Raw genomic sequence first — 27948 nt, 5'->3', positions numbered from 1 at the left:
GTTCTTATATAAATGAGACAATTTGAAATTCATACACCCTTTCCAGGTGATGGAGACCGTATGATACCATGGCCATCAGTCGCCGGCAGCAAGGATTAATGAAACCACACTGCCAGACCACAGTGTTATCGTAAGTGTAGTGATATTACATATCGGGGATTCACACCGGCCAGTTACCTCACCCTCATACTATAACGGGCCACTGACAGCTCAGGTAAACATACTGTGATGGTTGTTGACTTAGCTTAGTTATGGATAAATATAATCATGAGGGATGCCTTAGAAACGACAATGTTGTCTACACACACGCACGTAAGGTTACCCAAGCCCCCGACGCTTTACTCCATGGGCTTTAACCCAGGTCTTTATCATGATGGTCCGCCAAGACAGATACGTAGTCCGTTCACACTACTTAGGGTATCAGAAAAAAAGAAGGCTGGTCTGAATTCGTTCAATTTAACTGGCATTACGATGCAATGAGGAAAATAAGGAATCATGCCATGTTGACACAGTATGTACAGAGCTGGGAACTTCCACTGTCGACGTAAAACAATACGTGAGAGGACCGGTATATTGTGGTGATGTTAGGGGTGTGTGTGTGTGTGTGTAGGGGAAACGGGTGCCCTTTACACGTATAGAGGGAGGGAGGGAGGGGAAGCTATACACATTTGTAGGATCACGTCTCATGACCTCACAATTCTATCATACGTTGTTGAATTTTCAAGTGTTTTCATGGTTAGGTTTGCACAGGTGTCTGTTTATGTGATATAAGAATTTTTTTCATGCTTATCCTTCAGTCTTGTTCTGCCTCAGTTTCCCTTCTGACGCCAACGAACTGGCATATATCAACATGACTCTAGGCATTTAAAATCATCTATCATGTCTTTCTTTATCTCTGTACTTCAGCGTGGGTAGTTTAAGGAAAAGTATACATTAACTTAGGTCGAACATGTCTTATATATCCTTCTCAGCATCTCACTTTGCCCCGAAATTAAGAGCAATATATAGTTTGCCTCATGTAGAGCCCCTTATTTCCCAGCAAGGAGACCAGGTGACATGCCACACCCAATGTATCTCCCTTCCTTAACTCCCATACGTATTGAGAGTCATAGCATAAAACTATATCACAATCTCTTCATCATTATTATTCTACAGTTGGTCTATTCGTATCTCATTATTCATGAGTCTGATCATTACTGGAGCTTGCTTGATACTACTTTGCACACCATCGTAGTCCTGAGTGTTCCTTACTTTTCTCAACAAATTTAGCTTATTTGGGAACACATCCGATGTGACCCATGACCTAGCCTCACCCACACAGATGGCAGACGTCCCATAGGTCAATACCATTTAATTCTACCCAGCGGGAAGTTGGTTCCCCAACGTGTTTCGAACGATGTGTTTCGTTCATCGTCTTTGATCCGGACTTTACGACCTGTGGGTATGATTCCGTGACCTTTGTCCTAACCTTCGAAGGCTCAGGTCAGAGTTACGCACCATCATACTACCCACCGGTCACGCTGCCTGGTTCAGGCGTTTAAACAAGTTTCCATCTATATCTAAGCGGCCTTATCTCTCAAAACGAGAAAATGCTTCCCTTTTTTTTTTTTTTTTGACCATCTCTGTCGGAACTGTGGAATAAGCGCTTTCTGACACCTCCGCAGCCACTGACACGCCACCCTTCATCTCGTATTCCCTTCACAGTCGACACTTTTACTGCAGCGCCAGCAGAGGTTTTGGAATACACGGTATATTGGTGGGGAGTGCTCCCCCTGCTGCTGGGGGGGGGGGGTTGTCCACATAAAGGAGAGTGATAGAGAGATAAACTGATAAGACCGAGCGAGAGATAATTACCGAGAAAAAAAAGAATAAAAGTTGACTAACACGAAGAAAAGGAAATCAAGACGTACAGACCCAGAGCTGCCTCGTTGGCTGACACACACACACACACACACACACACACACACACACACACACACACACACGACCCCAGTACTTCATGTGTCTGGCTCTTGAAGATCCGAGGGTGCGCTCCAGGCAGTAGCAGGGAGACGATGGACTCCTTCAGAATGAGAAGGTCCTCAACCAAACTGTAATCTACCCGGCCATTGACTGCCACAGCCTCATTCACGGTGACTCACGTGTCTAGTGATGTACCCACTTTCCCGGCTCATCCATACCACCCCAGTAAATGCCAACCAGTATATATATATATATATATATATATATATATATATATATATATATATATATATATATATATATATATATATGGGACCGGGGGGCTGGAAATCCTCCCCTCTCGTTTTTTTTTTTTATAATTTTCCAAAAGAAGGAACAGAGAAGGGGGCCAGGTGAGGATATTCCCTCAAAGGCCCAGTCCTCTGTTCTTAACGCTACCTCGCTAACGCGGGAAATGGCGAATAGTTTGAAAGAAAAAGAAAGAATATATATATATATATATATATATATATATATATATATATATATATATATATATATATATATATATATATATATATATATGCAAGAGTTTTGGAAAGAGGGGCAAGTATGAAGTCTGTTGGGGATGAGAGAGCTTGGGAAGTGAGTCACTTGTTGTTCGCTGATGATACAGCTCTGGTGGCTGATTCATGTGAGAAACTGCAGAAGCTGGTGACTGAGTTTGGTAAAGTGTGTGGAAGAAGAAAGTTAAGAGTAAATGTGAATAAGAGCAAGGTTATTAGGTACAGTAGGGTTGAGGGTCAAGTCAATTGGGAGGTGAGTTTGAATGGAGAAAAACTGGAGGGAGTGAAGTGTTTTAGATATCTGGGAGTGGATCTGGCAGCGGATGGAACCATGGAAGCGGAAGTGGATCATAGGGTGGGGGAGGGGGCGAAAGTTCTGGGGGCCTTGAAGAATGTGTGGAAGTCGAGAACATTATCTCGGAAAGCAAAAATGGGTATGTTTGAAGGAATAGTGGTTCCAACAATGTTGTATGGTTGCGAGGCGTGGGCTATGATAGAGTTGTGCGCAGGAGGATGGATGTGCTGGAAATGAGATGTTTGAGGACAATGTGTGGTGTGAGGTGGTTTGATCGAGTGAGTAACGTAAGGGTAAGAGAGATGTGTGGAAATAAAAAGAGCGTGGTTGAGAGAGCAGAAGAGGGTGTTTTGAAGTGGTTTGGGCACATGGAGAGAATGAGTGAGGAAAGATTGACCAAGAGGATATATGTGTCGGAGGTGGAGGGAACGAGGAGAAGAGGGAGACCAAATTGGAGGTGGAAAGATGGAGTGAAAAAGATTTTGTGTGATCGGGGCCTGAACATGCAGGAGGGTGAAAGGAGGGCAAGGAATAGAGTGAATTGGAGCGATGTGGTATACCGGGGTTGACGTGCTGTCAGTGGATTGAATCAAGGCATGTGAAGCGTCTGGGGTAAACCATGGAAAAGCTGTGTAGGTATGTATATTTGCGTGTGTGGACGTATGTATATACATGTGTATGGGGGGGGGGGGGGTGGGCCATTTCTCTCGTCTGTTTCCTTGCGCTACCTCGCAAACGCGGGAGACAGCGACAAAGTATAATAAATAAATAAATAAATATATATATATATATATATATATATATATATATATATATATATATATATATATATATGTGTGTGTGTGTGTGTGTGTGTGTGTGTGTGTGTGGTATTAAGAGTGTGGTTGAGAGAGCAGAGGAAATGGTTTAGAAATACGGAGAGAATGAGTTAGGAAAGGATGACAAGGAGAATATATGTATCAGAGGTGGAGGGAACAAGGAGGAGCGGGAGGCCAAATTGGAGATGGAAGGATAGAATGAAAGAGATTGTGAGCGATCGAGGCCTGAACATGCAGGAGGGTGAAAGGCGTGCACTAGATAGAGTCTAGATAGAGTGAATTATGATGATGTGGTATACCGGGATCGACGTGCTGTCAAGGAATTAAGCCAGGGCATGTGAAGCATCCAGGGTATACCATGGAAAGATGTGTGGGGGGCCTGAGGACAATTGCCATTGCTGTGCGAGCTGGGACGATAACCAACTCCTTAGTAGCAAGCGTCTACAGTTGCCACGCAAATGGCTGGGGGTTCCAATTCTGCTATCAGGGAGGACATTATGTGTTGTCAGAGAGAGAGAGAGAGAGAGAGAGAGAGAGAGAGAGAGAGAGAGAGAGAGAGAGAGAGAGAGAAGAGAGAGTGGATGGGAAGGAAGCGTAATGTCGACTACCAGTAGTTCTTGTCATAAGTGTTCGAGTGTTCGAGTATCTGCGCCGTGTGACACCCTCTCACCGTGGTCACGTGATGCCCATCGACCAGTTCCCCCCTCAAGCAACGCCTGACCACCGCTGGATCATGTGACGCGGGGGTTTTATCGTGTTATCTCTCCGGCAGAACTACTGATTACAAGACACGACATGGCGAGAGCAGTACGCGGTCAGGTTATTTTCACCCAGATGTTAGCGTCTCCCTCCCTCCCGTCGCACCCTGGCAGCAACCACTGTATCGCAGCTGGGGAGGGTGGCGGGAAACCTCTGACCTGACCCCCGGGGTCAAAGGTCAGGTCATATACCTAAGGGTCGTACCATTCACCTATTTATAAGAGGCCGCTGGTTTGTGCTGATTAACGTACTGCTACTACCAGACAGCCTAATGTACTGGTACTTCCAGTCTTGACCTTCAGTTTTAACCTCCCAAAGGTCAGGCATGGTTGACCCACCGTGTGTGTTCCTCGGTGACAGACCACGTGTTGGGGATGCTGCTGGCCTGGGGGTGGGAGGCCACCTGGTGGTGGCGTGGGTGTGGACACTAATAGCTTGAGTTGCCATACATCTCACCATACGTCACTATACGGGTCAACATACAGGAGAGAGGTGAACACAGGCCACAAGAAGGAAGGCAACACACGGGAAATGATAACTCCTTAAATTAATTATAATTTTTTTTTTACTGATTGTAGATATAGGTCTCTCTCTCTCTCTCTCTCTCTCTCTCTCTCTCTCTCTCTCTCTCTCTCTCTCTCTCTCTCTCTATCTATCTATCTATCTATCTATCTAGCTCTATCTATCTATCTATCTATCTATCTATTTATCTCTATCTGTCTGTTTATCTCTATCTATCTATCTATTTATCTCTATCTATCTATCTATCTCTATCTGCCAAGATAACGATATAGTCGTACAGTCAGCCATCTATCACTTCATGTCTTTACCAGTCAGTGTGTTTCATGCAGGCTGCCCGTCTGGCTCCCCCCCCCGCCCCACACACACACACACACACAGTCCCCTCCCCACTTCTTGCGTCTGGCTATCCCCCCTCCCGCCACTTCCCTCCCCGTCTTCCACGACAGACAAGGAATGAAGAAAAATCTACTAAGGTTCTTGGGTGAGACTGTGTGTGTGTGTGTGTGAGAGAGAGAGAGAGAGAGAGAGAGAGAGAGAGAGAGAGAGAGAGAGAGAGAGAGAGAGAGAGAGAGAGAGAGAGAGAGAATAGGAGGGTTGGGAAGGGCCTATCATGTCTTATCAGACGCTGCCGCTCCCTCAAAGAAGATGCATGTGGTTCCATCCCGCTGTAGTTACACAGACCCAGGCTCCAGGTCTGGCCTTAACACTATTTGAAGAAGTCCCTTGAAAAGCAGTAGAAGAAAAGAACAGGAAAGCAATGGTTCCCTCCCCACCCTCCAGCAACACGCCGGACGGAAGACAAAGAAAAAAAAATATCTTGCAGGATGAACATGCCTGATGGAAATTGGAAAGTCATATAAAGGAGAATAAACATGAATATATCATGCGTCCCAATCACCAGTGACATGAATCTCTTCGCTGTTTATATAGAGACAATTGAAAGGATAAACTTGAGCTCCAGCCCCTGGACTTACCATGTCTATATTACTACTGATGTGGAAGAATGATACAAGGATTCTTGCTCTCTTCAAGCAGGCAACAAGGGTTAATCAATGTCGGTGTGTCACCGCAGCATGGCTAGGAAGAGATCGATGACTGAGGAGGTAACTCAATATACCACTTTGGTCATGATGAAATGAATTATTCAATACCGGAGAGAGACAAGTGAAGATCAAACCTAATTTTGAAGATATTAAGAGTGTTGCTTTGCTAAGCCTATATCCAAGGTGGGTTTTAATTAGATTTAGATGCTGTGGCCATATGAAAAGTTTGTGTTGATAAATCCTAACATCGTATTTGCTCTCTTGGCAATTTCATTTCAATGATGGAAGAATTTGAAGTTGTTGGAGACAGTGACCCCTAGAGCCCTCACACAAGGGGTGTCCTTTATCTTGCGGTCGATCAATTCATAGTCAAATGTTTCGTTGAGGTTTTCTTCTTGTAACAGCAGATAATTATTGACGTTAAATGGCATTCGCCACTGTGTAAACAATTCAGCGATTGTACCTACATCCTCGTATAATCTTACCCAATCTTCTTCATTTGATATGACATTGCTCCTCTTTGTCATCTGCAAATTTGGACATTTAAGTTATTCAGGCCGGCGTCAATATCTCCAGTGTAAATGATGAAAAGCATAGGCCCAAGTACGGATCCTTAAGGAACCCCACTTGTAACGGGTGACTCTGCCTCCCTCCCTATACGTGGCTAGGCTTCTGTCCAATATCCGATGCAACCAGAAATCCCCAAGACCCAGATTTTATTCAGCAGTTTAACGTCCAATGCTTATTATTAGTCGAGAAATATAAAATCTATATATATTTTCTTGTCGTCGGGACTGAATAATTTATGACAAAATTCAAGGTTTGTGAGGCATGACCTGTGTCTTGTAAAGCCACGCTGTGTATTAGTGACCAGGCTGTGTTGATCGTGGCAGTATGTGATTCCGTCGCTAATCATCGACAGCTGAAGTTTAGGTATAATTGATATGACACTGATGGGACGGAAACAGCCATGCATTTCAAGGCTTCCATTGTAAGACAGGGAACAGGTTCTCTGGTTCTCATGGTTTGTATATAGAGGATAACAGACAGATCCCGTGAAGCAGAGAGAGAAGAACAGGTTACTGACTGACTTAGGACAAAGATCTTGTGTGTCATTAAGTAGGACTAAGCAAGTAGGGCGCAGTGACGGAAGATATAATACAAGTACGCGTGAGTTACGTGCTGTTACGTGTCAGAGGGAGAGACTGTATGTTTGTGGAGTGAATGCCAACCAGAGAGAGAGAGAGAGAGAGAGAGAGAGAGAGAGAGAGAGAGAGAGAGAGAGAGAGAGAGAGAGAGAGAGAGTGTTACATAGCGTTACGTACATGGACAGACTACACAAACCAGAGAGAGATTTATGAACGTCACTATGATAAATATCAGAACCAGTGGGTGGCCCAGGTGGTGTTTTGTGACCGCCGAGCGCATGCCATCTGGCAGGAAGTGGAGTTAACACACACACACACACACACACACACACACACACACACACACACATTGGAAATTCCACCCGTCAACCTCGTCCAGCTCTTCCTCAGAACTGACACCAGTCGTCACACCCACCCACCCCCACCCGGGTGTATGCATCACGATGCACAACACACACACACACACACACACACACACACACACACACACACACACACACACACACACACACAGACATACACACACACACACACACACAGTCACCCCTCTTGACCTCGTACCTCTAAGAGGTCACCTTTCGCATGTTTGGGTGCAGGACGAGGCTTATATGTCAGAACGATGGTTAAGCATGATAACTGGGGTCAACGATTGTATACGAGGGTGTTTGTGGTAACAGAGAGGTAGCTGTTGCTTTAAGGAACTCACCTCTGACAAGGCTAGTCGCTGTGCCATTAGGTTTGGCTGACTCTCTTGCCCTGCTGACACGACTCTCATACCCGCCATTGTTGCTCTGTACTGGGTCACTCCTGGGTTTACTGTTTTCATTTCCCAAATATCTCTACAGACTTGTGATATTTCCCCCGGGAGGATCTGTGTATTTAACTGATGTGAAATAAGATTTTCGGATGCTAGTCACAATGGTGCGCGTGACCCAGTATAGGCAGGAAATCCACAGGAAATTGAAACACGATAAGTTCCCAAGTGCACTTTCGTGTAATGATCACATCATCAGGGGAGACACAAGAATGAAATACAGAACAGTTTGTTGATATACGAGGAAGAGACGTATATCCTTGTATATTAACTGACTGTTCTCTATCTCATTCTTGTATCTCCCCTGATGATGTGATCATTACACGAAAGTGCACTTGGGAACTTATCGTGTCATTTTCCTGTGAATTTCTTCTGTTAAGAACAGAGGAGGGAATATCCTCAGTAGGCCTACCTTCTTTTTTATTTACGTAAAAAATACATTATCTGTAGTTTCCTGTAGATTATGGTTAACGTCTCACCACACTTAAGGTTTGTTAATGAGATTCAAATATCAGGAAAAACATACAGCCTTGAATATAAAGCATTTAATTTTTTTTCATATTTTCAAGATGTTAGTAGTACTTCAATGCAGAGAAATGAATAGGAATTGTAGTGTCACTATGTGAGAACCAACGATATGTTACGGCGTGAGGGACGTATGGTATAGAGCCTATCAATGTTATTAATGAGCAATCAATGTCCCTTTTCATTCAAAAAAGGTATTTGCTAAAGGTCCTCATTCCTCCAAGCTCCACCAGTTATCGTGAAGTATAACACAAGTAGTTCATGAAGCAGTAAAGAAAAAAGAGTATGACCAAGTTATCTTGGGATCACTAGGTGATTTCTTTCATCAGTCGAGTGATTCTCTCCACGACAGTGGAGGGTTACCACTCAGAACATAGGTTCTTGTTAACAAGTCATCTTACCATTCTACTGACTGTCTCTTGTTCGGTTGATAGTGATTCATTACACAACAAACGACGTAGATCTAAATGATGGCGACGACTGGCCCTTATAAACTGAAGTCGCCATTTGACAACCATACAAAACATCACACTTTGCTAACCTCGCTTCCTACATTGCCATGCGATACTGAGCTTTGGGTAGTTTTCTTCGTATGCAATGGTGGAGACCAAGTACCCAGCTGATGTCGCCACAGCCGGTGCACATGATTGGTGTAATAGTCTTGAGTACCAGTCGGTATTCCCAGGATCGAGACCACTTGAAACAGTCCGTGGCCCCCGGGGTCCGGTCTGAACTGGTGAACAGGACAAGAATATTATCTGGATCGTACGATGTGATTGGACGAGAACGCCCTTACCCACTCGTGATTGGCTGAAACCAGTTTATTGGCTCGTTACTCTCTGATTCTCAAAGAAGGAAATATGTTGCAGTAGTGCACCTATGTTGGGTAATTAACTTCAAACCGATTAAGGTTAGGCAGAAGTGCTGGTCGTCCTTCTCCAGGATGCAGCAGGGGAAGACACTGAAGTCTGTTAAACCCATCCTTACCTGACCTCATGAGATGGATCCAGGCAGACGTGTATAGACGTGAAAGTCGACGCCCACATGCAAGCAAGCAAGCAAGCAAGCAACGGTGATGTGGCATAACGAGTGATAACGAACATTTACTTCACACTCGGTACAAGAAAACTTCTGCGAGATTACAACTTTAGTCAGCGTCTGTTGAAATAAGTCTAATTAAAAGCGATGTCAACGATTCAAAACAATACGAGAAGAATATTCCATTCTAAGTAAAGGTTATAACTTGTCGAATGGTGAGGATCATGCATCAACGGCTTCGAGGAAAAAAAAGGTGCTACGCTTGAGTCTCTGAGCACAACGGAGGTGGTGGTGATGAGGACACGTTGTCACCAAGAGAACAGCTGCTGCTGCTGCTACACCTCCTCGATCATCATCATCATCATCATGGGGCCAGGGATCGCCCCACCGCTGCGTACCAATTATACACTCAAAATCTCATGAACTTTAGATAAACGTGTCTGGAGATAACACAAGCTGACCTTGGCAACTAATCCCTCACACGACACCTCATGTGCGTGTGTCGTGGGGTAAATTACCGAGGGAGGTGGGGGCACTAGGCTAGTTCATCAAATCCGTATCAGAGGGCGTGTATAAAGCGTCTGGCCGGGTGTGTACATCCCTCAGTAACCCTCCAGCCAGCATTATTGTCAAGCTACAGCTCGTCTTCCTTCCGCAACCATGAAGTAGGTATCTACGGTACTGACTGACTGACTACCGGTGTCCTTCGTCATATTTGATTTTTTACCTCCTGGCAATATCGAATGCAGCATCGTGAAAGATGTACTAAGCTTATGCATTCAGTTTTGAGTATAAGCTTGACTTAAATTATTATTGCGTTACTTTTTCATTAGCGTATTATTAGTAAAAGGCATTCCATGATATTTTACGACTATCAGTATTAGTGTTTCTGGTCATTTCTTATAGACTGTGTGTGTTTCCGATTTATCTCAGTTTGAGAATGCATCAGTAGCAGGTCGGTTTCAATCGCAAACGTTAACCTTTATTCAGAGGGTCAGAGGGATTGTATAATTTCTTAACCGTTGCCATGCTGAGACCTAATATAACCCAGTACATCTCTGAACACGTCGGGGAGAAGTTGTGGGAGGACCTGATGGTCGGGTTGGGCCCAGGTGTGCGAGGCGCCCTTCCTCAGTGGCTGGCCTTGGGGTACTCCACCCATGTCATCTTGCAGTTGACCAACATACATACTCAGACATCACCGTATTCATAGACACCGGTGTTACCGGACTACTCCTGCTTGTGGGTACACCGCATGTGAAAAGTCACTGGACGAAGACAAATACCGTCTTGTTGAGGAATTCCGCACTCAAAATAAGTCTACAATATCCCTGCTCCTGGTTGGAGCACACCCTGGACGCTGCGAGAGCCAAAAATGGGGACACTGGGTTGTGTAATTAAATCATAAGCATGTTCATATTTGTGTTGGATGGTACACAGTCAGTTATACCAATTGATTCTAAAGCGGTTCTTTCCCTCTTAAGGAATACCAAGACAGCTGTGGGATAACACAGGCTCGTAAATCACATAGCTTCTCTTGTTCGATGGAACTCAATCACGTATATATATATATATATATATATATATATATATATATATATATATATATATATATATATATATATATATATGTGTGTGTTATTCAACATGTAAGCCATACAGTTTATATATGACAGACTATCAGGAGGGACTATAAACACCATAAACATTCACAGAAAATTTTGTTGACATCGCAGGAGGCTGCAACAGCTGCCTCGTCTTCACATGTAACGGTGTTCTACCCCCCAACCTTTGCCTTGACAGTGTTGCCATGGATCCAAACCTTGTTCTCACTTTTGCCGATACGCTTCTTTCACGCCACAAAACTGTGGTTGTATAATAGCTGCTCCACTAATTTTAGGGCCATCATTTCCCCCCGCAGGTATTTAAAAGGTTTTCTTTGATCGCTATCAACATTCACAGAACAGATTTTGCTGGACTCTGCGTGCGAATATGACTTCAGTCTGGGAAGTGAAATCAAATTCGTGGAACATGCTCATCTCATATATATATATATATATATATATATATATATATATATATATATATATATATATATATATATATATTTTTTCATACTATTCGCTATTTCCCGCGATAGCGAGGTAGCGTTAAGAACAGAGGACTGGGCCTTTGAGGGAATATCCTCACCTGGACCTCTTCTCTGTTCCTTCTTTTGGAAAATTAAAAAAAAAAAAAAAACGAGAGGAGAGGATTTCCAGCCCCCCGCTCCCTTCCCTTTTAGTCGCCTTCTACGACACGCAGGGAATACGTGGGAAGTATTCTTTCTCCCCTATCCCCTATATATATAACCGGTTGCGGGATCGATTGAAACATGGCTTTACATCCAGGTTATTTAAGGTTATATATAACGCTCGGTAGGAAAGTTACCATTTCGTTTATGTTGGGCATCTGGCAATTTCGCTCTCGTTTTAACGGTTATGTAATTTCACATCTTGACTTGGTGAACATACTTTGTATTATTACTGTAACATCGACACTATCTTGGAGACCCCATATTACGGAAATAAGTCTACCTTTGAGAAACTAAGAGTCCTGTTTAGATGTCTGAATTTCGTTTATTCCGAACAGTTGTTCCGTTTATACAAAGGATTGGTCTGTCCTAGTATGGAATACTGCTCTCGTCTTATGTGGCTGTAGCTTTGTATCCTTACCTGACAGAGATGAGTCGAAAGCGGTCCGACTTATAAACTTTTCCTTGACCCGCTTGCCCTACACCGCAGTGTTGGTTGACTTTCCCTCTCCTACAAGTATTACTTTGTTTTTTGTTCCCGAGAGTTGGCTGCTTGTGTGCCCCCACCACTAGCTAGACCGCACAGTCAGTACTCGGCAAACTGCTACTCCAGATGATCACTGTGTGGCCGTAGGCACCTCAAGGGTGGGCCGTTTTGCGTAAATGTTTCTCTTCCGACACCTCGAAGGCCTCTTTGCCTTCCCATGTCTTTCCCAACAACTTTGACCTGGATCTCTTTAAAATAGTTTGTTTTTTTACTTCCACCAAAGTTCGTAAGTACTTATCCCCGTCTCTTGTCTTTCCCTTTTTTCAACTTTTTTTTATATATCAATTAAGGTTCGGCCTGTGTGTGGCCTTGTGTCCGTGGCTGGAGTCTCCAACATAAAGATTTGGGCAAGTCAGATACGGCGGGATTGTGTGGTTGGCAGCGTCACAGGTCTGTCTTGTACATTGTGCATATATGTTTAGTAGCCACAATGCTATGTAACGTGCTAGAAATAACCCTCTCATCTGAACCTCTGGTTGTTTGCAGACTCAAGATGGTCACCGCCTCGCCCACAGAGCTGCCCACACTCAGCCTGACCGACCCTGCACGACAGAAGAAGGTACGGAAGTCTCGGCCTTGGCGAAGTGGGAAGGTCTTGGTTACCTAGTTTTTACACGTCCTCACTCACACTTTCCTTCACACACACACACACACACACACACACACACACACACACACACACACACACACACACACTGCTACTAGTATATATTTATTTATTTTGCTTTGTCGCTGTCTCCCGCGTTAGCGAGATAGCGCAAGGAAACAGACGAAAGAATGGCCCAACCCACCCACATACACATGTATATACATACACTTCCACATACGCACATACACATACCTATACATCTCAGCGTTTCCATATATATACAAACACAACCATATACATATATACACATGTACGTAATTCATACTCTCTGCTTTTATTCATTCCCATCGCCACCCCGCCACACATGGAATAACAACCCCCTCCCCCCTCATGTGCGCGAGGTGGCGCTAGGGAAAGACAACAAAGGCCACATTCGTTCACACTCAGTCTCTAGCTGTCATGTAATAATACACGGAAACCACAGCTCCCTTTCCACATCCAGGCCCTACAGAACTTTCCATGGTTTACCCCAGACGCTTCACATGCCCTAGTTCAATCCATTGACAGCACGTCGACCCATGTATACCACATCGTTCCAATTCTCTCTATTCCTTGCACGCCTTTCACCCTCCTCCATCTTTCCACCTCCAATTTGGTCTCCCACTTCTCGTTCCCTCCACCTCTGACACATATATCCTCTTGGTCAATCTTTCCTCACTCATTCTCTCCATGTGACCAAACCATTTCAAAACACCCTCTTCTGCCCTCGCAACCACACTCTTTTTATTACCACACATCTCTCTTACCCTATTATTACTTACTCGATCAAACCACCTCACACCACATATTGTCCTCAAACATCTCATTTCCAGCACATCCACCCTCCTCCGCACAACTCTATCTGTAGCCCACGCTTCGGAACTATATAACATTCTTGGAACCACTATTCCTTCAAACATACCCATTTTTGCTTTCCGAGATAATGTTCTCGACTTCCACACATATTCTTCAACGCTCCCAGAACTTTCGTCACCTCCCCCACCCTATGATTCACTATATATATATATATATATATATATATATATATATATATATATATATATATATATATATATATATATATAATTTTCTTGGAACAAAAGGACTTTTCTTGAAAGGGCCCCTTTAGCATTATCTCCTGTAGCTTTAATGCTACCCTACTTCCAGTAGCAGTGAAATGATGGATCCCTTTTTAAGCGAGTTCTTCGACCAGACTCACTTTCATTCACCGACGATGATACAACGTCGGCCTACCCTTACAAGCGAGAGAGAGAGAGAGAGAGAGAGAGAGAGAGAGAGAGAGAGAGAGAGAGAGAGAGACCCTTCAGTGACTACATCCACTTACTCCTCCCTGTTGAGCCAGTGTGGTTAGTGCCTGTATTTAACCTTCCCCCAGCTTACGCCAGGTACTCATTTATTGACCAGCCGCAAGGGGGAGGGTTGGCTGTGAGCCGCACCGGCCGGCAGATTATAGTTACTAGGGGATGGCCGGCTTTGTGGCTGCCAAGCATTTTTAGTCGTGTGTCGCCTTTTGATCCTTTTGACACCGGCTAATTAGGAATAAAAGCTCATATTAGGCTGTGATGCGAGTTGCTGTCAAATGTAGTGGTCATAACAGTCCTGCGCGGTGTAAAGAGGAAAGGGTATGAGTCGTATTTTGGGTCGAGCGAGGCTACGTTCGCATAGTTATGCCTAGAAAACCTCTATAGGCAAAATCCTGACGAGAGAGAGAAAAAAGAATCGATAAGTGCTTGCTGCTATTGTCACAGGCCAGGAATGAAAAACAACAAGCTTGAGTTATTAAAAATAGGCGAAATTGAGGACCAGGGAGCCCGAGTGAGTACTGGCAGCCTCAGTATCCAGATGTAAACACCAGTTTTCAAACTGAGTTTACCACGACACCAACGGTACTGAGGCCTTGTAAGGCTTCGGTTGGCTACGCAGAAGGTTGTCGGAAGCAAAACAAAAAAAAAAAAAAGTTACTGTGGAAGCCATTCTTAGATCATGGTAACATTGTCAGTCGTGGTACGTTGCCTTGGTTCTACACCCCACGCCACTACCGCGGGCGAAACACGACACGAAAAATATAAACTTCAGAAATCAAACAACCTGGGGAAAACAAGTTCGTCGGTAAGGTGGTTAATTTAATGGAAACCATCCGTCGGTATAAGACCATAAACTGTATACAAGACCACCTCTTTATAACCGACTCTCAGCGTGGTTTTCGACGTAATCGTTCATGTCTGACGAATGAGTTTAATTTTTCTAAATATAATCACGGATGTGGATTAGTAAGTTCAGTTTCTTACATAATCTCACGTGCTCAAATATAGAAAAATGTCTTTTTAATGAGTGAAAAAGACATTTTCATAACGTAAAACTTTACTATAAAAACATATTTCCTAATTTTTTAAGAAAAATTATTAATGTGTCGTTAGTAGCAGTCTCGTCCTTACTTAAAAAGGTATGAGTTGAGAAGCAAATTGGCATATTCCACCTTACGTAAAGAAATGTTAAAAAAAATCTCTAGTAGCAAAGAGGAACCCACTAAAATTGTCACTTCGTATGTGCCATAATGTAACCGAAAGAAGTACAGGAGCAGACAAGTTCGCAGCCCCAGCAACCGCCAACCTCAGTATTGCACATAAACACACGCCATCGTGGTCAGAACTACAAGTTTCCTCTGTAATGATCAATTTCCTCCCAAGTTTCCACTGGGTTCGGCAACAACCGCCCCTGCTTGAAACTCCGTCACTCGTGTGAGTTGACATACGAGATCGTGGCTAAGGTTTACCGCTCCTCCTGCGTGTCATTTCTTTTATTATTATTCGTTTTCGTATCAGATCTGATGAACTTCAATGTCTGCTTCGATATTAGAGAGAATGGATTAAAATATCCGGCCGTATTGTACAGCCAATAGATAGTTACAACATGAACGGTTGATCATAATATTTAACAGTTCGGGGTATCAGAGGTCTGCGAGTCATTTCCCGATGGTGTTTGATCGCTCTCAACATATGGAAAAATGATAATAGCAGATAAAAGCAGTAGAATGCAGTGAAATCTTAATGCTAATGCCTTCCTGTATATGTAACTATATGTTAATCCCTGGAAATTCTATTCTTGGAAAGTGAGGGGCGGGGGGGCTGAAGGCCCCCTTCCCTAGCCTATAAGACTGCCTCAGCCAAAATGGATGTGTCAATCATCTATCTTTAGCACACTCTCTACCGCTGTTATAATCCCAAAATAGTTTTTATCTGAGACACCAGGTTTTATATCTCAAAGGGATTCTTTTTTACGCTTCTACTAAAATGAGTGAACTAAACCATTGCATGGTTTAAAGCTTATCAAGTTTACATCAAGAAATTTTTGCATGCCTTAAGATCTCCTGTTTTATGAACTTTGTAAATTTTCCTCTGACTCTGGCGTATTTAATGATGTTCTACCCCAGATCCTAAGCTGTAGTGGATTGTACCCTCAAGGTCATGTACACCTTGCCTGATATACTTGCTCTGCTGTCCAGAGACATGTATGCTAACCCAGTCTCTGCAGTCTGTCGTATGTACTGCTCTCCTGTCTGTATAAATGTATGCTGACCCCATCCATTCTCTGTATGTCTATTTAAGAAATACAGAAAGACTTCAACCCTCCTCTGTAACACCTATGAGACCATACTCAAACGTTCCTCGTTTTCCATATATACGGTTTTTGACCCAACCTGTACTATGTTTACATCTACGCACTGCATATATATATATATATATATATATATATATATATATATATATATATATATATATATATATATATGTGTGTGTGTGTGTGTGCGTGTGTGTGGCTCTCAACCCACCCTTAAGTTTCCATATGCTTGAAATTACGGTCACGTAGCGTTTTAAGTAAACTTGCAAAATAATTAGCTCAAGTAAAGATCTGCCATTGTGGAGGTAACGAGAACTTTCAGTGACTGTCATCGACAACAGCTGTCACTTGCATCGAAAGCTATGAGTCATCCCCACTTGGTTCCCATAAAGTTACAGGAAAGGGCAGACGGTATAATTTTGGAGGGGTCGCGGGTGGTGGCCTCCGGCAGTAAACTTACGAAATGTTAGAACATATCCACAACGATGATGTACCAAGATCACAAAGCTTCTGTCGCTAAAATTCAATTTTTGTAGTATTACTGACATTATACCAGCATGATTATGATTTACGATACAGGGAATGAAATACTTGGCAAACAAATACAGAAATCATGACTACTAATGAAAATAAAGAATATAACCGTACACAGCATGTTAAATAATCGAAACCGGCCTGAAATACTGGAAACAAAAATCCGACGAGTAAATAGCAGGATGGCAATCCAAGATGGTAGACTACCAACCCGCAGCGTTGTCAATTGGTTCTGGTTAAGCTTTAGGGACGGATAACCTTGCCTTGCCCGCCCGCCTGGTGTTGCTGGGGTCCACTGACAAGGACGCACTTGTCGATATCTCAGTCCGTTCACCTTTGTAATATATATATATATATATATATATATATCGTTAAAGCATTCAGTATTACTAGCAAGCAATATTTACATATGGCTGTATAATAACTATGGTCTTCATCCCACATGTCAGCTTTTTGATTGCTTTTAAAGGCGTTTGAACACCTCTCTACACACTTAACCATCGATGATGATAAAGTCCAGTATACATACATACATCTGTTGCCATAATTATGAACCCAGTGATTGCACTGGGTTATGGACATAATGAACGAAGGGGCTATATACTTTAAGAGCAATGCTGTAAAGTTTCTGTCTTTTAGAATGAAACCTCAAATGTGCATCAGTATTAGAGACAATATACATACCTTGGAGACCTTATGTGTATCATATGAAAAATGACGTGTGTTAGCTGCCTTCAGTAAGACAATACGACCCTTGAGAACGATGAAACAACCATCCACCACACTGTTATGACCCTTCGGCACCTCACCGTCATACACGATAGCACGACCTGTAAACACGACCTTTTTACCAAGCAAACCCCCTCGAGCACGACGGTACAACCCTTAAGCACGACGGTACGGTCCTTAAGGATCTCTGGTCACAGAGATCAAGCTAAAAATGAAGTATCGCATTGTATTCTTGGGGCCACGTAGTACCTCAGACTCTTGTATGTACCCTGGAGCAGTGGTTCCTAACCATACCGAGTGGCGTAGCACCTGCATGGCTTTCCTCTTCTTTTGTAAACCACCTTACGTCCCAAATCCCAGCTTAACGTAACAAATCCTATATTTACCATATTACCTAGTAACGTCAAGCGTGGGTAAAACATATGATCCAACATTCCTGTGTATAAGAATGTATTCATATTCCTTTTAACATACAATTAGAACTTGTAGGGGTATGTACAATGTACCATCTGGACGGCTTTCGCGTACCATCGGTAGAGAACTAGTGCCGAACTATTGGGCTTTTTGTGAAGCTTATGGGCCACGAGTGTGTGAGCCAAAGTACGTCTAGGCCACGCCACATGATGTTATTAAACCCTAGATATTGCTCGTCTTGTCTAGAGACAGCGTCTGTATCCTACATACGGCATGTAAGCTCTGCAGGCTACTTATGTAACCTAATCTACTATAGTCTTTCATTGTACCTTAAAACTGCCCATGTAGTCCTGAAGATTTAATATGTTTTCTGTAACTTTTTTAAAGGCATCTACTGACATTACATATCTCACAACTCCTTTGGAAATGAGTGGAACATGTAGTATTGTTCAGGTACTGATTTTTTTTTTCAAGGTACTGGGCCATCTGTCAAAGCTGGTCCTGACTCCAGTCCAGCAGCAGAAGATCAGAGATGTTTTCCTGGATGAGATGCGCCTTGGCCTTGCTGCCAAGCCGGAGAAAAAATCCTCACTCTTGATGGAGAACACTTTTATCCCTGAACTACCAAATGGTACAGGTAGGTCATCGTGTCATTATCCCAAGCCTATGATAAAACTGAATACCTGACAACATGTTTTTTCCATCATTCCTTCGTATTCACACTTTCAACTTTACACACAACACATATCCAGTGCACCCAATTGAAACCATTTCTTAGGCATCATCCTCTGAAAAAAAACAAACTCGAACTTTACACAGTTCACACACTGATGCTGACGTTTTCATGTTTATCTCTTCCTGTTTACCATCAGTCAATCTACCATAGATCTTCGCCGTCATATCAAGTCTGCGATACTGGGCTTAGCTTTCTCATCTTGAAAGGCTTTAGTCTGCATGAGTTTTTATAGTTCTGTATCCATGAACACATACTATTGGTCGTATCATTCTTTTCTTATAATAGTTCTCATAATTGCTCCCTCCTCTTTTAGTCGCCTTGTACGACACGTAGAGAATATGTGGGAAGTATTCTTTCTCCCTTCAGTTCCCTTTTGAGGTTCAGTCTCCTCTCTTCTTAACGCTACCTCGCAAACGCCGGAAATGGCGAATATATATATATATATATATATATATATATATATATATATATATATATATATATATATATATATATATATATATATATGATATATTTAAAAAACAATTGATTTCATGTTTTTTATTGGATGATATTTTATAGTAATATTGTCTTGCAGAGAATGGAGAGTACCTGGCTCTGGACCTTGGTGGGACCAACTTCCGAGTGATATATGTTCTAATGAAAGATGGAAAATTTTCCGAAGAGGTTAGCCATGCACTTTCCCCCAATACAGTCATATTGGTGTTGAGATGTTTGTAACTGTAGTTTTCATAAACATTTTTTCTCATATATGTATGTATTAATCTCTATCCATAATTTTCCTTCAAGATTGTAGACTATTATCATGTCCCTACCGAGAAGCGACTTGGGCCAGGAGAAGAATTATTCGACTTCCTGGCTCAGTGTCTTGCTGAATTTATCCAGAAGCGGAAGCTTGGAGGTCGAAATTTTCAGCTAGGTACGACTCTCATACCTTGTAATCAGTGAATGAAATTAATTTTCACTCTTCTTCTCTTAAACAAAATTGTGGTTTATCTAAATTGTGGATCTAATGTTACTAAACAAAATACATTCGGTTACATTAAATTTATCTCATTTCACTATGTATATACATAATGAAAAGCAACTGTTTAAGTATATGCAGTCCTTGTTTGGATGTCTGTGCAGGTAGTAAAAAATTAAAAGTTTTTGGTAAATTTTGATAAGTTGTTGGTGGTAACATTGTCTTAGTCACAAATCATCTTGATGACACCAAAACTGGAAATTTCTCATTCACTCACTTTTTAAGAATATTTTGGTTATTAATCATTTCAGTTCAAATAGTTTCTGTCTCTGCATTCCTGAGCTTGTCACAAGGAATGTCTTGTCTTTGGATGTTTAGTTTATTGGTTTTCAAGTGTAGGTTGTATATATATATATATATCTTCAATTCTTGATAACTTTTGGTGACATAAAGTGTTTTCTATTCTCAGGTTTCACGTTCTCTTTTCCAATGACACAGAAGAGCCTTGACATAGGTATTCTTGTCTCATGGACTAAATCTTTCAACTGTCCTGGAGTTGTTGGTGAGGATGCTGTAAGGATGCTGAATGAAGCCATCAAAAGAAGAAAAGATCTGGACATCACCGTCACAGCCATCCTCAATGATACCACAGGTAAAAGAACCTGGTCTTGGAAGTTAAGGTTTTAGCGGTGTGAAATTCATGCCCTGTGCATCTATGTATATATATATGTTGTATGGTTGCGAGGCGTGGGCTATGGATAGAGTTGTGCGCAGGAGGATGGATGTGCTGGAAATGAGATGTTTGAGGACAATGTGTGGTGTGAGGTGGTTTGATCGAGTAAGTAACGTAAGGGTAAGAGAGATGTGTGGAAATAAAAAGAGCGTGGTTGAGAGAGCAGAAGAGGGTGTTTTGAAATGGTTCGGGCACATGGAGAGAATGAGTGAGGAAAGACTGACCAAGAGAATATATGTGTCGGAGGTGGAGGGAACGAGGAGAAGAGGGAGACCAAATTGGAGGTGGAAAGATGGAGTGAAAAAGATTTTGTGTGATCGGGGCCTGAACATGAAGGAGGGTGAAAGGAGGGCAAGGAATAGAGTGAATTGGAGCGATGTGGTATACCGGGGTTGACGTGCTGTTAGTGGAGTGAATCAAGGCATGTGAAGCGACTGGGGTAAACCATGGAAAGCTGTGTAGGTATGTATATTTGCGTGTGTGGACGTATGTATATACATGTGTATGGGGGTGGGTTGGGCCATTTCTTTCGTCTGTTTCCTTGCGCTACCTCGCAAACGCGGGAGACAGCGACAAAGTATAAAAAAAAAAAAAAAAAAAAAAAAAAAAAAAAAAAAAAAAAAATATATATATATATATATATATATATATATATATATATATTAGTTTTTATATACTGATTAACAGTGTTTGTTACCTGAAATCTCCAAGCATATATATGATCTTCATAGAACCAGCAGGAACACAGCTAACCTAACTGTTCACTTGAAGCTACCAACCATCACTGGGTTGCATTTATCTCTGCTGTGATATCTTTAATGAAGGAAAAACTTCCAACTCGGTTCAACTTTTCCCAGACCTTGACCTAACGGAAGGGGATAATACTGCTACTACACAGTATTCTTTTTATGACAGAAATACCAAGTAATAATGCATGGCGCATTCAAGCATGGATGCTAAGATAGATAATGGACCTTAAGTATATATATTAAATCAACAGTGATACTTCTATTGATGTTATGCAAATCTTACTCTTCTTACTGCCAGGAACTTTGGTGATGGGTGCTTACTTGGACAAACGTTGTGCCTTGGGTATGATCCTGGGAACAGGATGCAATGGTTGCTATATTGAAAATGTTGAACGTATTGAGAAGTGGCTTGGAAAACACTCTGAAGCTGAGGTTAGTTACTAAGATGTTACAAGCAGATCTGTTACTGGCCACACCAGATGTTAGCAGTCACACAAACAGAGATATACAACTAAAAACACTCAGATTACTCTGCCATTTCCTGTATATCTTGGACAGCTGAAAACTTCCACTTTATCATATAGCCTTGCACCCTTACGTTCTTGCTGATTGATAACTTCAGGTAGCTTGTGTTACATTCCTCATGAAAAAGTAATAGGTTTTCAGTAGAGTTTAGTTGTGGCACAAATTTTTTCTTACAAATATGTGTATATCAAAGGTCTTGTCAGTACAGTTTGGTGTATAGCACAGGTTATGTTAATATAGTCAGGTGTATTGCACAAATTATGTTAAAATGGGTGTATTGAATAGGATGTGTCTACATAGTTGGGTGTATGGCACAGGTTAGGTTATGTCAATATAGTTATGTGTATAGTTCAGGTTGGGTCAATATAGTTGGCTGTATAGCATAGGCTGTATTATTATAATTGGATGATAGAATAAGTTGCTATGAGATTACATGTATACATTAGTCAAATTTCCACACAGATGATTGTGGATATTGAGTGGGGTGCATTTGGAGATAATGGTGTCCTGGACTTCATCAAGACTGAGTGGGACAGAGCTGTCGATGACCAGTCACTGCTTGTCCATTCATATACGTAAGGCATATGGCTCAGGCATACTCTATAAGTTAATTTATATTTTGTTCTGGCTGCATGAAGTATGTTACAGCAAACTCAAAAAATGGACTGTTATAGGGAAATTTCTCCATTGTCTTGTTATCCTACAAAATGCTTGAGAAATGCATCCTTCAGGATACAGGATGCAAAGAGATAGCAATAAGAAAGACACATTGTTATAGTGTTTGTGTGCGACCTGGAAAGTGTTGAACTTTATAATGGATTAATTACCAAATTAGCATTTGATTTCAGGCGCACATTATCATAAGAGTCACACTGGAGCAGAATTAGTCATATGAATGGAAAAATTTTTCTCCTGGGAACAGGTAACATTTTCATTATCATCAATTTATTGATGTTTAAAGAACATATAACCAAAAATAATCAATAATGTTTTTTATCCCAGGTTTGAAAAATACTTCGCTGGCAAATATTTAGGCGACTTGTACCGGGAGGTTCTCCTAACATTGGCTAAGGAGGGACTCTTCTCAAGTGGTACCATTGGCAACCTCAACACCCATGGGTCCATCACCACCACAAGTGTTTCACACATTGAGAGGTAGGACTCTGGTTCTAATTGGTTTGTTTTGGATGAGCTAAGATGGTGGTTTGACCCAATCTTCATACAATATCTTTTGCTCTGGAAATTATTTTGAAAGTTTCCCTGCCATGATTTGTGTTGTTTTGCCTACCAGCATTTAGGACCTATCATAACTTCCGTCATATGAATTACTTTATCGATGTTTCAGAATCTTTGCACACATGTCAAATATTTGAAACAGAAGTTGGCTTCGTGGCATAACTGGCAAGGTATATTACTATATTGCATTACTATATTTCTAGACTAAAGGAAATATTGGAGAAAGTTCGAGAGTTAGAGGAAATAAAGTTGTGCAGCAATTATGGATGTATAAAATGGTACACAGTGAATTCAGTGGGAAGTAATGCTGGAAAATTGTGACTGTATGATATGTATGGCAAACCTCAGAATGCTTTTAAGAGCTTCCAAGTAGAGTTAGTCTTGTGTAAGTGAATAATGTTATCAAAGAGTAGTTTGAAATACATGTGAAAGTGCAACAGAACTGTGTATTAGTGCCTTAGTTATTTAATGCTTTTGTGGATGGGGCATTACAATACATGAAATAAGCTATGTAGTGTTTGGTGGGTACAGCTGAATCATTTTGGTACAGTTTTATGAAGAATGAAATTTGTTCATCACTTTAAAAAATCATATAAGCTGACAACTGCAACTGGGAAAGGATTAGTAATTAATGTTTGACAGTTTAATGCTTGATAAAATTTTGATCATGTAGCCTGAGTGTGTAATTTCAAGGCTGTAACTTACATCATCTAAACTAATGATCTGGACAACAGAAGTGTGAAAAGTTTGTATAATTCATATTTAGCTTCATATTTCTAAACTGGGATTCTTATCAATCTGATATCAGTAAATACTTTTTTCTTTCTTGTCTATGTTACATATGTTGTCAATGTAACACACGAGTTGAACTAAGGAGCATATGATAATGATGTACTGAATTCATTGATACTCTAAACTTGTACTCTCTCAACAGTGACAGCTTCAAAGGAGAAACTCAGGAGACAAGCACAGTGCTTAAAGATTTAGGTCTGAACTGTGATGCGGATGATTTACAGATCGCCCAATACACTGCTGGCATTATTTCCTACAGGGGGGTTATGCTCATATCCTTGTGTAAGTGACTAATGTTTTTAAAGTGTTGCTACATACGCTGTGCTTTAGCCAAAAGATGAGAAAAATATAGAATAGTAGGTTGGTTAAGTAAAATCCTTTTATTCATTAATGTATAATTAGAAAAATGTCATTTTACTCGTTAATGTATGACCTAAAATTGTTTCAGACACCTCATATTTGATGATGCATAATAACTTTCACACATATACTTTTATCCCTCATGACCTTCCTAAAAAAAGCCATCAATTCTCTTTGTTTTTCTGCATTTTTGCTGATATCTCAATTTTGTTTCTCCACCCTCACTTTTTCCTCATTCGAAATTCTTGCCCCTCTTCCACCTTTCATTATCTATCAGTACCCCACACTAATACCTTCCTTACAAATACTGCTACCTTGATTGTATTGGAAATTATTTCAATTTCTTCTCATTCCTTTCAAGATAACATTATGATGTCCTTCAGTTTACCTACAAGGTTACTTATTTACAGAGTGTCATATATATATGTAGTAGCACCTCTTTACTTTTCTCTCCCCTCCATCCTTTTTTCACATAACAAATCTACCTATAGGTTTTCCTACAGTATCCATTTTACAATTCCATTAAATAAGAAAGTAAACATTAAGGAACCTAAAACACACATTTGCTCATGCTGTACTTAACGTGAACCACTCATTTTTTCATCCATTTATTCTAAAATATGCCCCATTCTTCTCTTAGAAACCCCTTATTGGCTCTTACTTGTTTACTGTATCATCTACTTTATCAGATACATATCTGATGTGTATTTATTGTTCTAAATGTCTTTTCCATGGTAAATATCTGATTCATACAGCCACATCTCTCCATGAATTAACCCCTTTAATTTCATACTTTACTATTTGCAATCCCAATAAATTTTGTCAATCACAGCTATACTCTGACAAACGTATAATCTCTGCATCCATTCAGTTCTGTAGTACATCATTCTTATTCCCAGCATCCACAGACATTGCAGGACAGCATTTATCATTTCAAATATTGATTTTTTTTACAGTATAAGAAACTAACACAGCTTATGAGCTTTTCATATAAAATAAATGATGATTTATATATTTTCATGCAAGTCTTCCTCCAAAGCCCTATTGTTAACTGGCACACATCCTTCATACATAGTAACTGGTCTGCTACTGGAGAGGATGCAGCGTGACCACTGTACCATAGCTATTGATGGCTCCCTTTTCAAAAACCATCCAAGATTCCCACCGCTTATGGAAAAGCTTATCTCAGAATTTGCCCCAGGCAGACCGGTATGTTATATTACATGATGTCTTGTGTGGAAACTGAAAAGATGTGATAGATAGGATGAACGTGAACAAAAGAGGGTCATTGTTGGTTTGTGTTGACTGAGTAGTAATAAATTGTCATTTTAGAAATATTTCTGTTAGAGGGATTTCAGTATAGAAACATGTCAAAAGAAATATATAAAACCCACTTTATGGATGAATATCTCCCATAAAATATTCCACTATTCAGCAGGTTAAGCAGAAGTATCCCATTATATAGGTGAAGCAGAGTCAGATTTAGGCAGATAGATATAGGTGATATTTGAATGTCCAAAATATACTGAGTTGAAATTTCTTTCTCTTGGACAGTTTGACCTTTGCCTGGCACTTGATGGGTCTGGCAAGGGTTCTGCTCTGGCGGCCTCCATTGCTGAGAGATTACGAAAGAGGACAAGTAGTAGCTCTCACTAACTGCTGTCACATGAGAAAAAACTACAAACACTATACAATGCACAATAATTAATGATTACAATTTACTCATTACTTATCAAGCAGTTATTTCCTTATTTGACCCCTATTGAGTGTCACCAGTAACATATCATTAAGTAAAACTAAAAGTTATGTCATAGTGCTACATAAATGAGCACATAACTGGCAAGATCACTGATTGGTAGTGACTGGATTTAAAATCACGGCAAGATAGGACAATAATAAACCGTGTTTCACTACTTTGTACACTATAAGAAAAGAATATCAAATCAACTGTTAGTCAGTTTCACACATGCCTTTCTGAAAGGATGTGAAAGGTACAGACCTTGCAGTAGCAAGGGGTATCGTATGCCTTATTAACTTCCAACATAGTTGGGAGTGCTCAACCACAGCAAAAGCCTTGTTAGCACCTAGAAACACAGTTATTACTAAACTCCTTCGAGAGTTATAAAACTAAAAGGTTTCCATTGCTAGAACACTGTGGAGCATTATAAAAGTGTTTTCCTTTTATCTAACAAAATGTGAAGTGTAAAGCTCAATCCTCACGTAATCTTTGTAAATGTCAAATATTCTATTCATAAAGGTGCCAAATCCAATCATCCTGTAGCTATATGATTTTCAAAAAATGCTAGCCTGCAGTGTTTAGAATGGAAACGAAAACATCGTAATTTCGTGATATGAATGTTGTATGTATATAGTTTCTTGTTCATGAATCATGTGGTTAAAGATGATGACATCAGTATTGTAGTTTAATGTTTTACACACCATTTGATAAGTTGGAATTATTCTATTTTTTTAAATAAATGTATTGTTTTTAATGTTTTTGTATCACCCTTTTTAAAGGATGACTCATGTAGAAAGTTTGTTACGTATAATTCAAGTATTACTTGCCTATTTGCGTACGAGCAGTCTTTGTAACCTCCCATTTTATATTCAATAAATCTGTTAGTATGAATTTGTAGATGCATTTACTTGCCCCCTTAAATCTTACTACTTACACAGTAATGTTCCTCATTCATCTACTTAAATCTATGATTTTAAATGTGATACAGCGAAACAGAAGACAATGGTTCATCCTCAGTATCAGTCTACATCAAGTTCTGAGTTATGAAGCGTTCATCATTAGTACTGGCACTGTTTTTGAATGAGTCAAAGCAAGGCTAAAGCAAGAGGTAGTGAACCTCAGAACTCTGCTGCCATACTCGATTATTCTCGACTACTGAGGTGGAAGCAACTTGCATCATTAAGTATTCACAAACTACTGAAAGAATTTTCGATACAATATTGTCAAACTCTTTGGCGAGTTAACCCCTAAGTACTTTTTTCATGTGGGGTCAATTAGTAATGAGTATCAAACCAAATGGTTACCAAATGTCACATACCACAGGCAAACAAAAGACCTAACTTGGCAACATTAAACGCACAGGCTGTCACAATTTCCAGACGCGTTGGGTGAAGGCTTTTATGGATACTTTTCATCGATGAGAAAGGTATGGTTCAGTCTATTTCAACTATTTTTTATACCCTTTTTAGGCTGAAAAGTTCGAGTTCTGTTAGCCTCTCATGATAATCTAAATGCTGTATTTTCGTAATCTTATATGTGAAGTATTTCTAAATTCTTTCCTAGCGTGTTAATTTCTCCGTCTTAATGGTGACCAATTATGCATCAATATTCAAGTTTACTTTCAATAAATGGAATTATCACCATCATCAACGTTCTACCTCTCGTGGTAAATGTTCTCATTATCACTCCACTCATTCCTCGACCAGATAACGTTATTTCGTCAATGTGTTCTTGTTCTAGCTTTTCATTTTCGATCACTTTTCCAAAGTCTTTAATTCTGTCCTCACACACTTCAGTGGTGTTATCTCCAATATCTTTCCATGACTTATCTCATGAATTCCTCATCGAATTCCATTAATTTT

The 27948-nt window shown here is 40.8% G+C and overlaps 1 protein-coding gene across 2 annotated transcripts; it reads left to right on the top strand.

Annotated features, from left to right (window-relative positions):
* Positions 1-77: 77 nt before the first annotated feature.
* LOC139759756 (hexokinase-1-like) lies at positions 78-26977 on the top strand. 2 transcript variants are annotated; one of them, XM_071682198.1, is made up of 12 exons: positions 78-214; positions 12796-12868; positions 18728-18890; positions 19567-19655; positions 19779-19908; positions 20423-20605; positions 21734-21867; positions 22423-22535; positions 22963-23115; positions 24131-24270; positions 25424-25557; positions 25903-26977. In XM_071682198.1, the coding sequence occupies exons 2-12, from the start codon at positions 12803-12805 to the stop codon at positions 26002-26004; spliced, it is 1407 nt and encodes a 468-aa protein (XP_071538299.1). In that variant the 5' UTR covers positions 78-214; positions 12796-12802; the 3' UTR covers positions 26005-26977. The 2 variants fall into 2 exon arrangements, with proteins under 2 accessions (XP_071538299.1, XP_071538298.1); XM_071682197.1 differs by lacking the exon at positions 78-214 and adding an exon at positions 10042-10134.
* Positions 26978-27948: the final 971 nt, after the last annotated feature.

This window comes from Panulirus ornatus, chromosome 34 (assembly GCF_036320965.1).
Source record: "Panulirus ornatus isolate Po-2019 chromosome 34, ASM3632096v1, whole genome shotgun sequence".
Lineage (NCBI taxonomy): Eukaryota > Metazoa > Arthropoda > Malacostraca > Decapoda > Palinuridae > Panulirus > Panulirus ornatus.
Note: the sequence above shows the minus strand (reverse complement) of the source record. Positions and strands in the feature narration are given on the sequence as shown.

What these genes read in the sequence shown, in the direction of transcription:
- LOC139759756 (XM_071682197.1), top strand. An exon ending in ATGGAAAATTTTCCGAAGAG is followed by an intron (nt 19,656 to 19,778) that starts GTTAGCCATGCA and finishes TTTTCCTTCAAG; the next exon opens with ATTGTAGACTATTATCATGT. An exon ending in AGTGTTTCACACATTGAGAG is followed by an intron (nt 23,116 to 24,130) that starts GTAGGACTCTGG and finishes CTCTCTCAACAG; the next exon opens with TGACAGCTTCAAAGGAGAAA.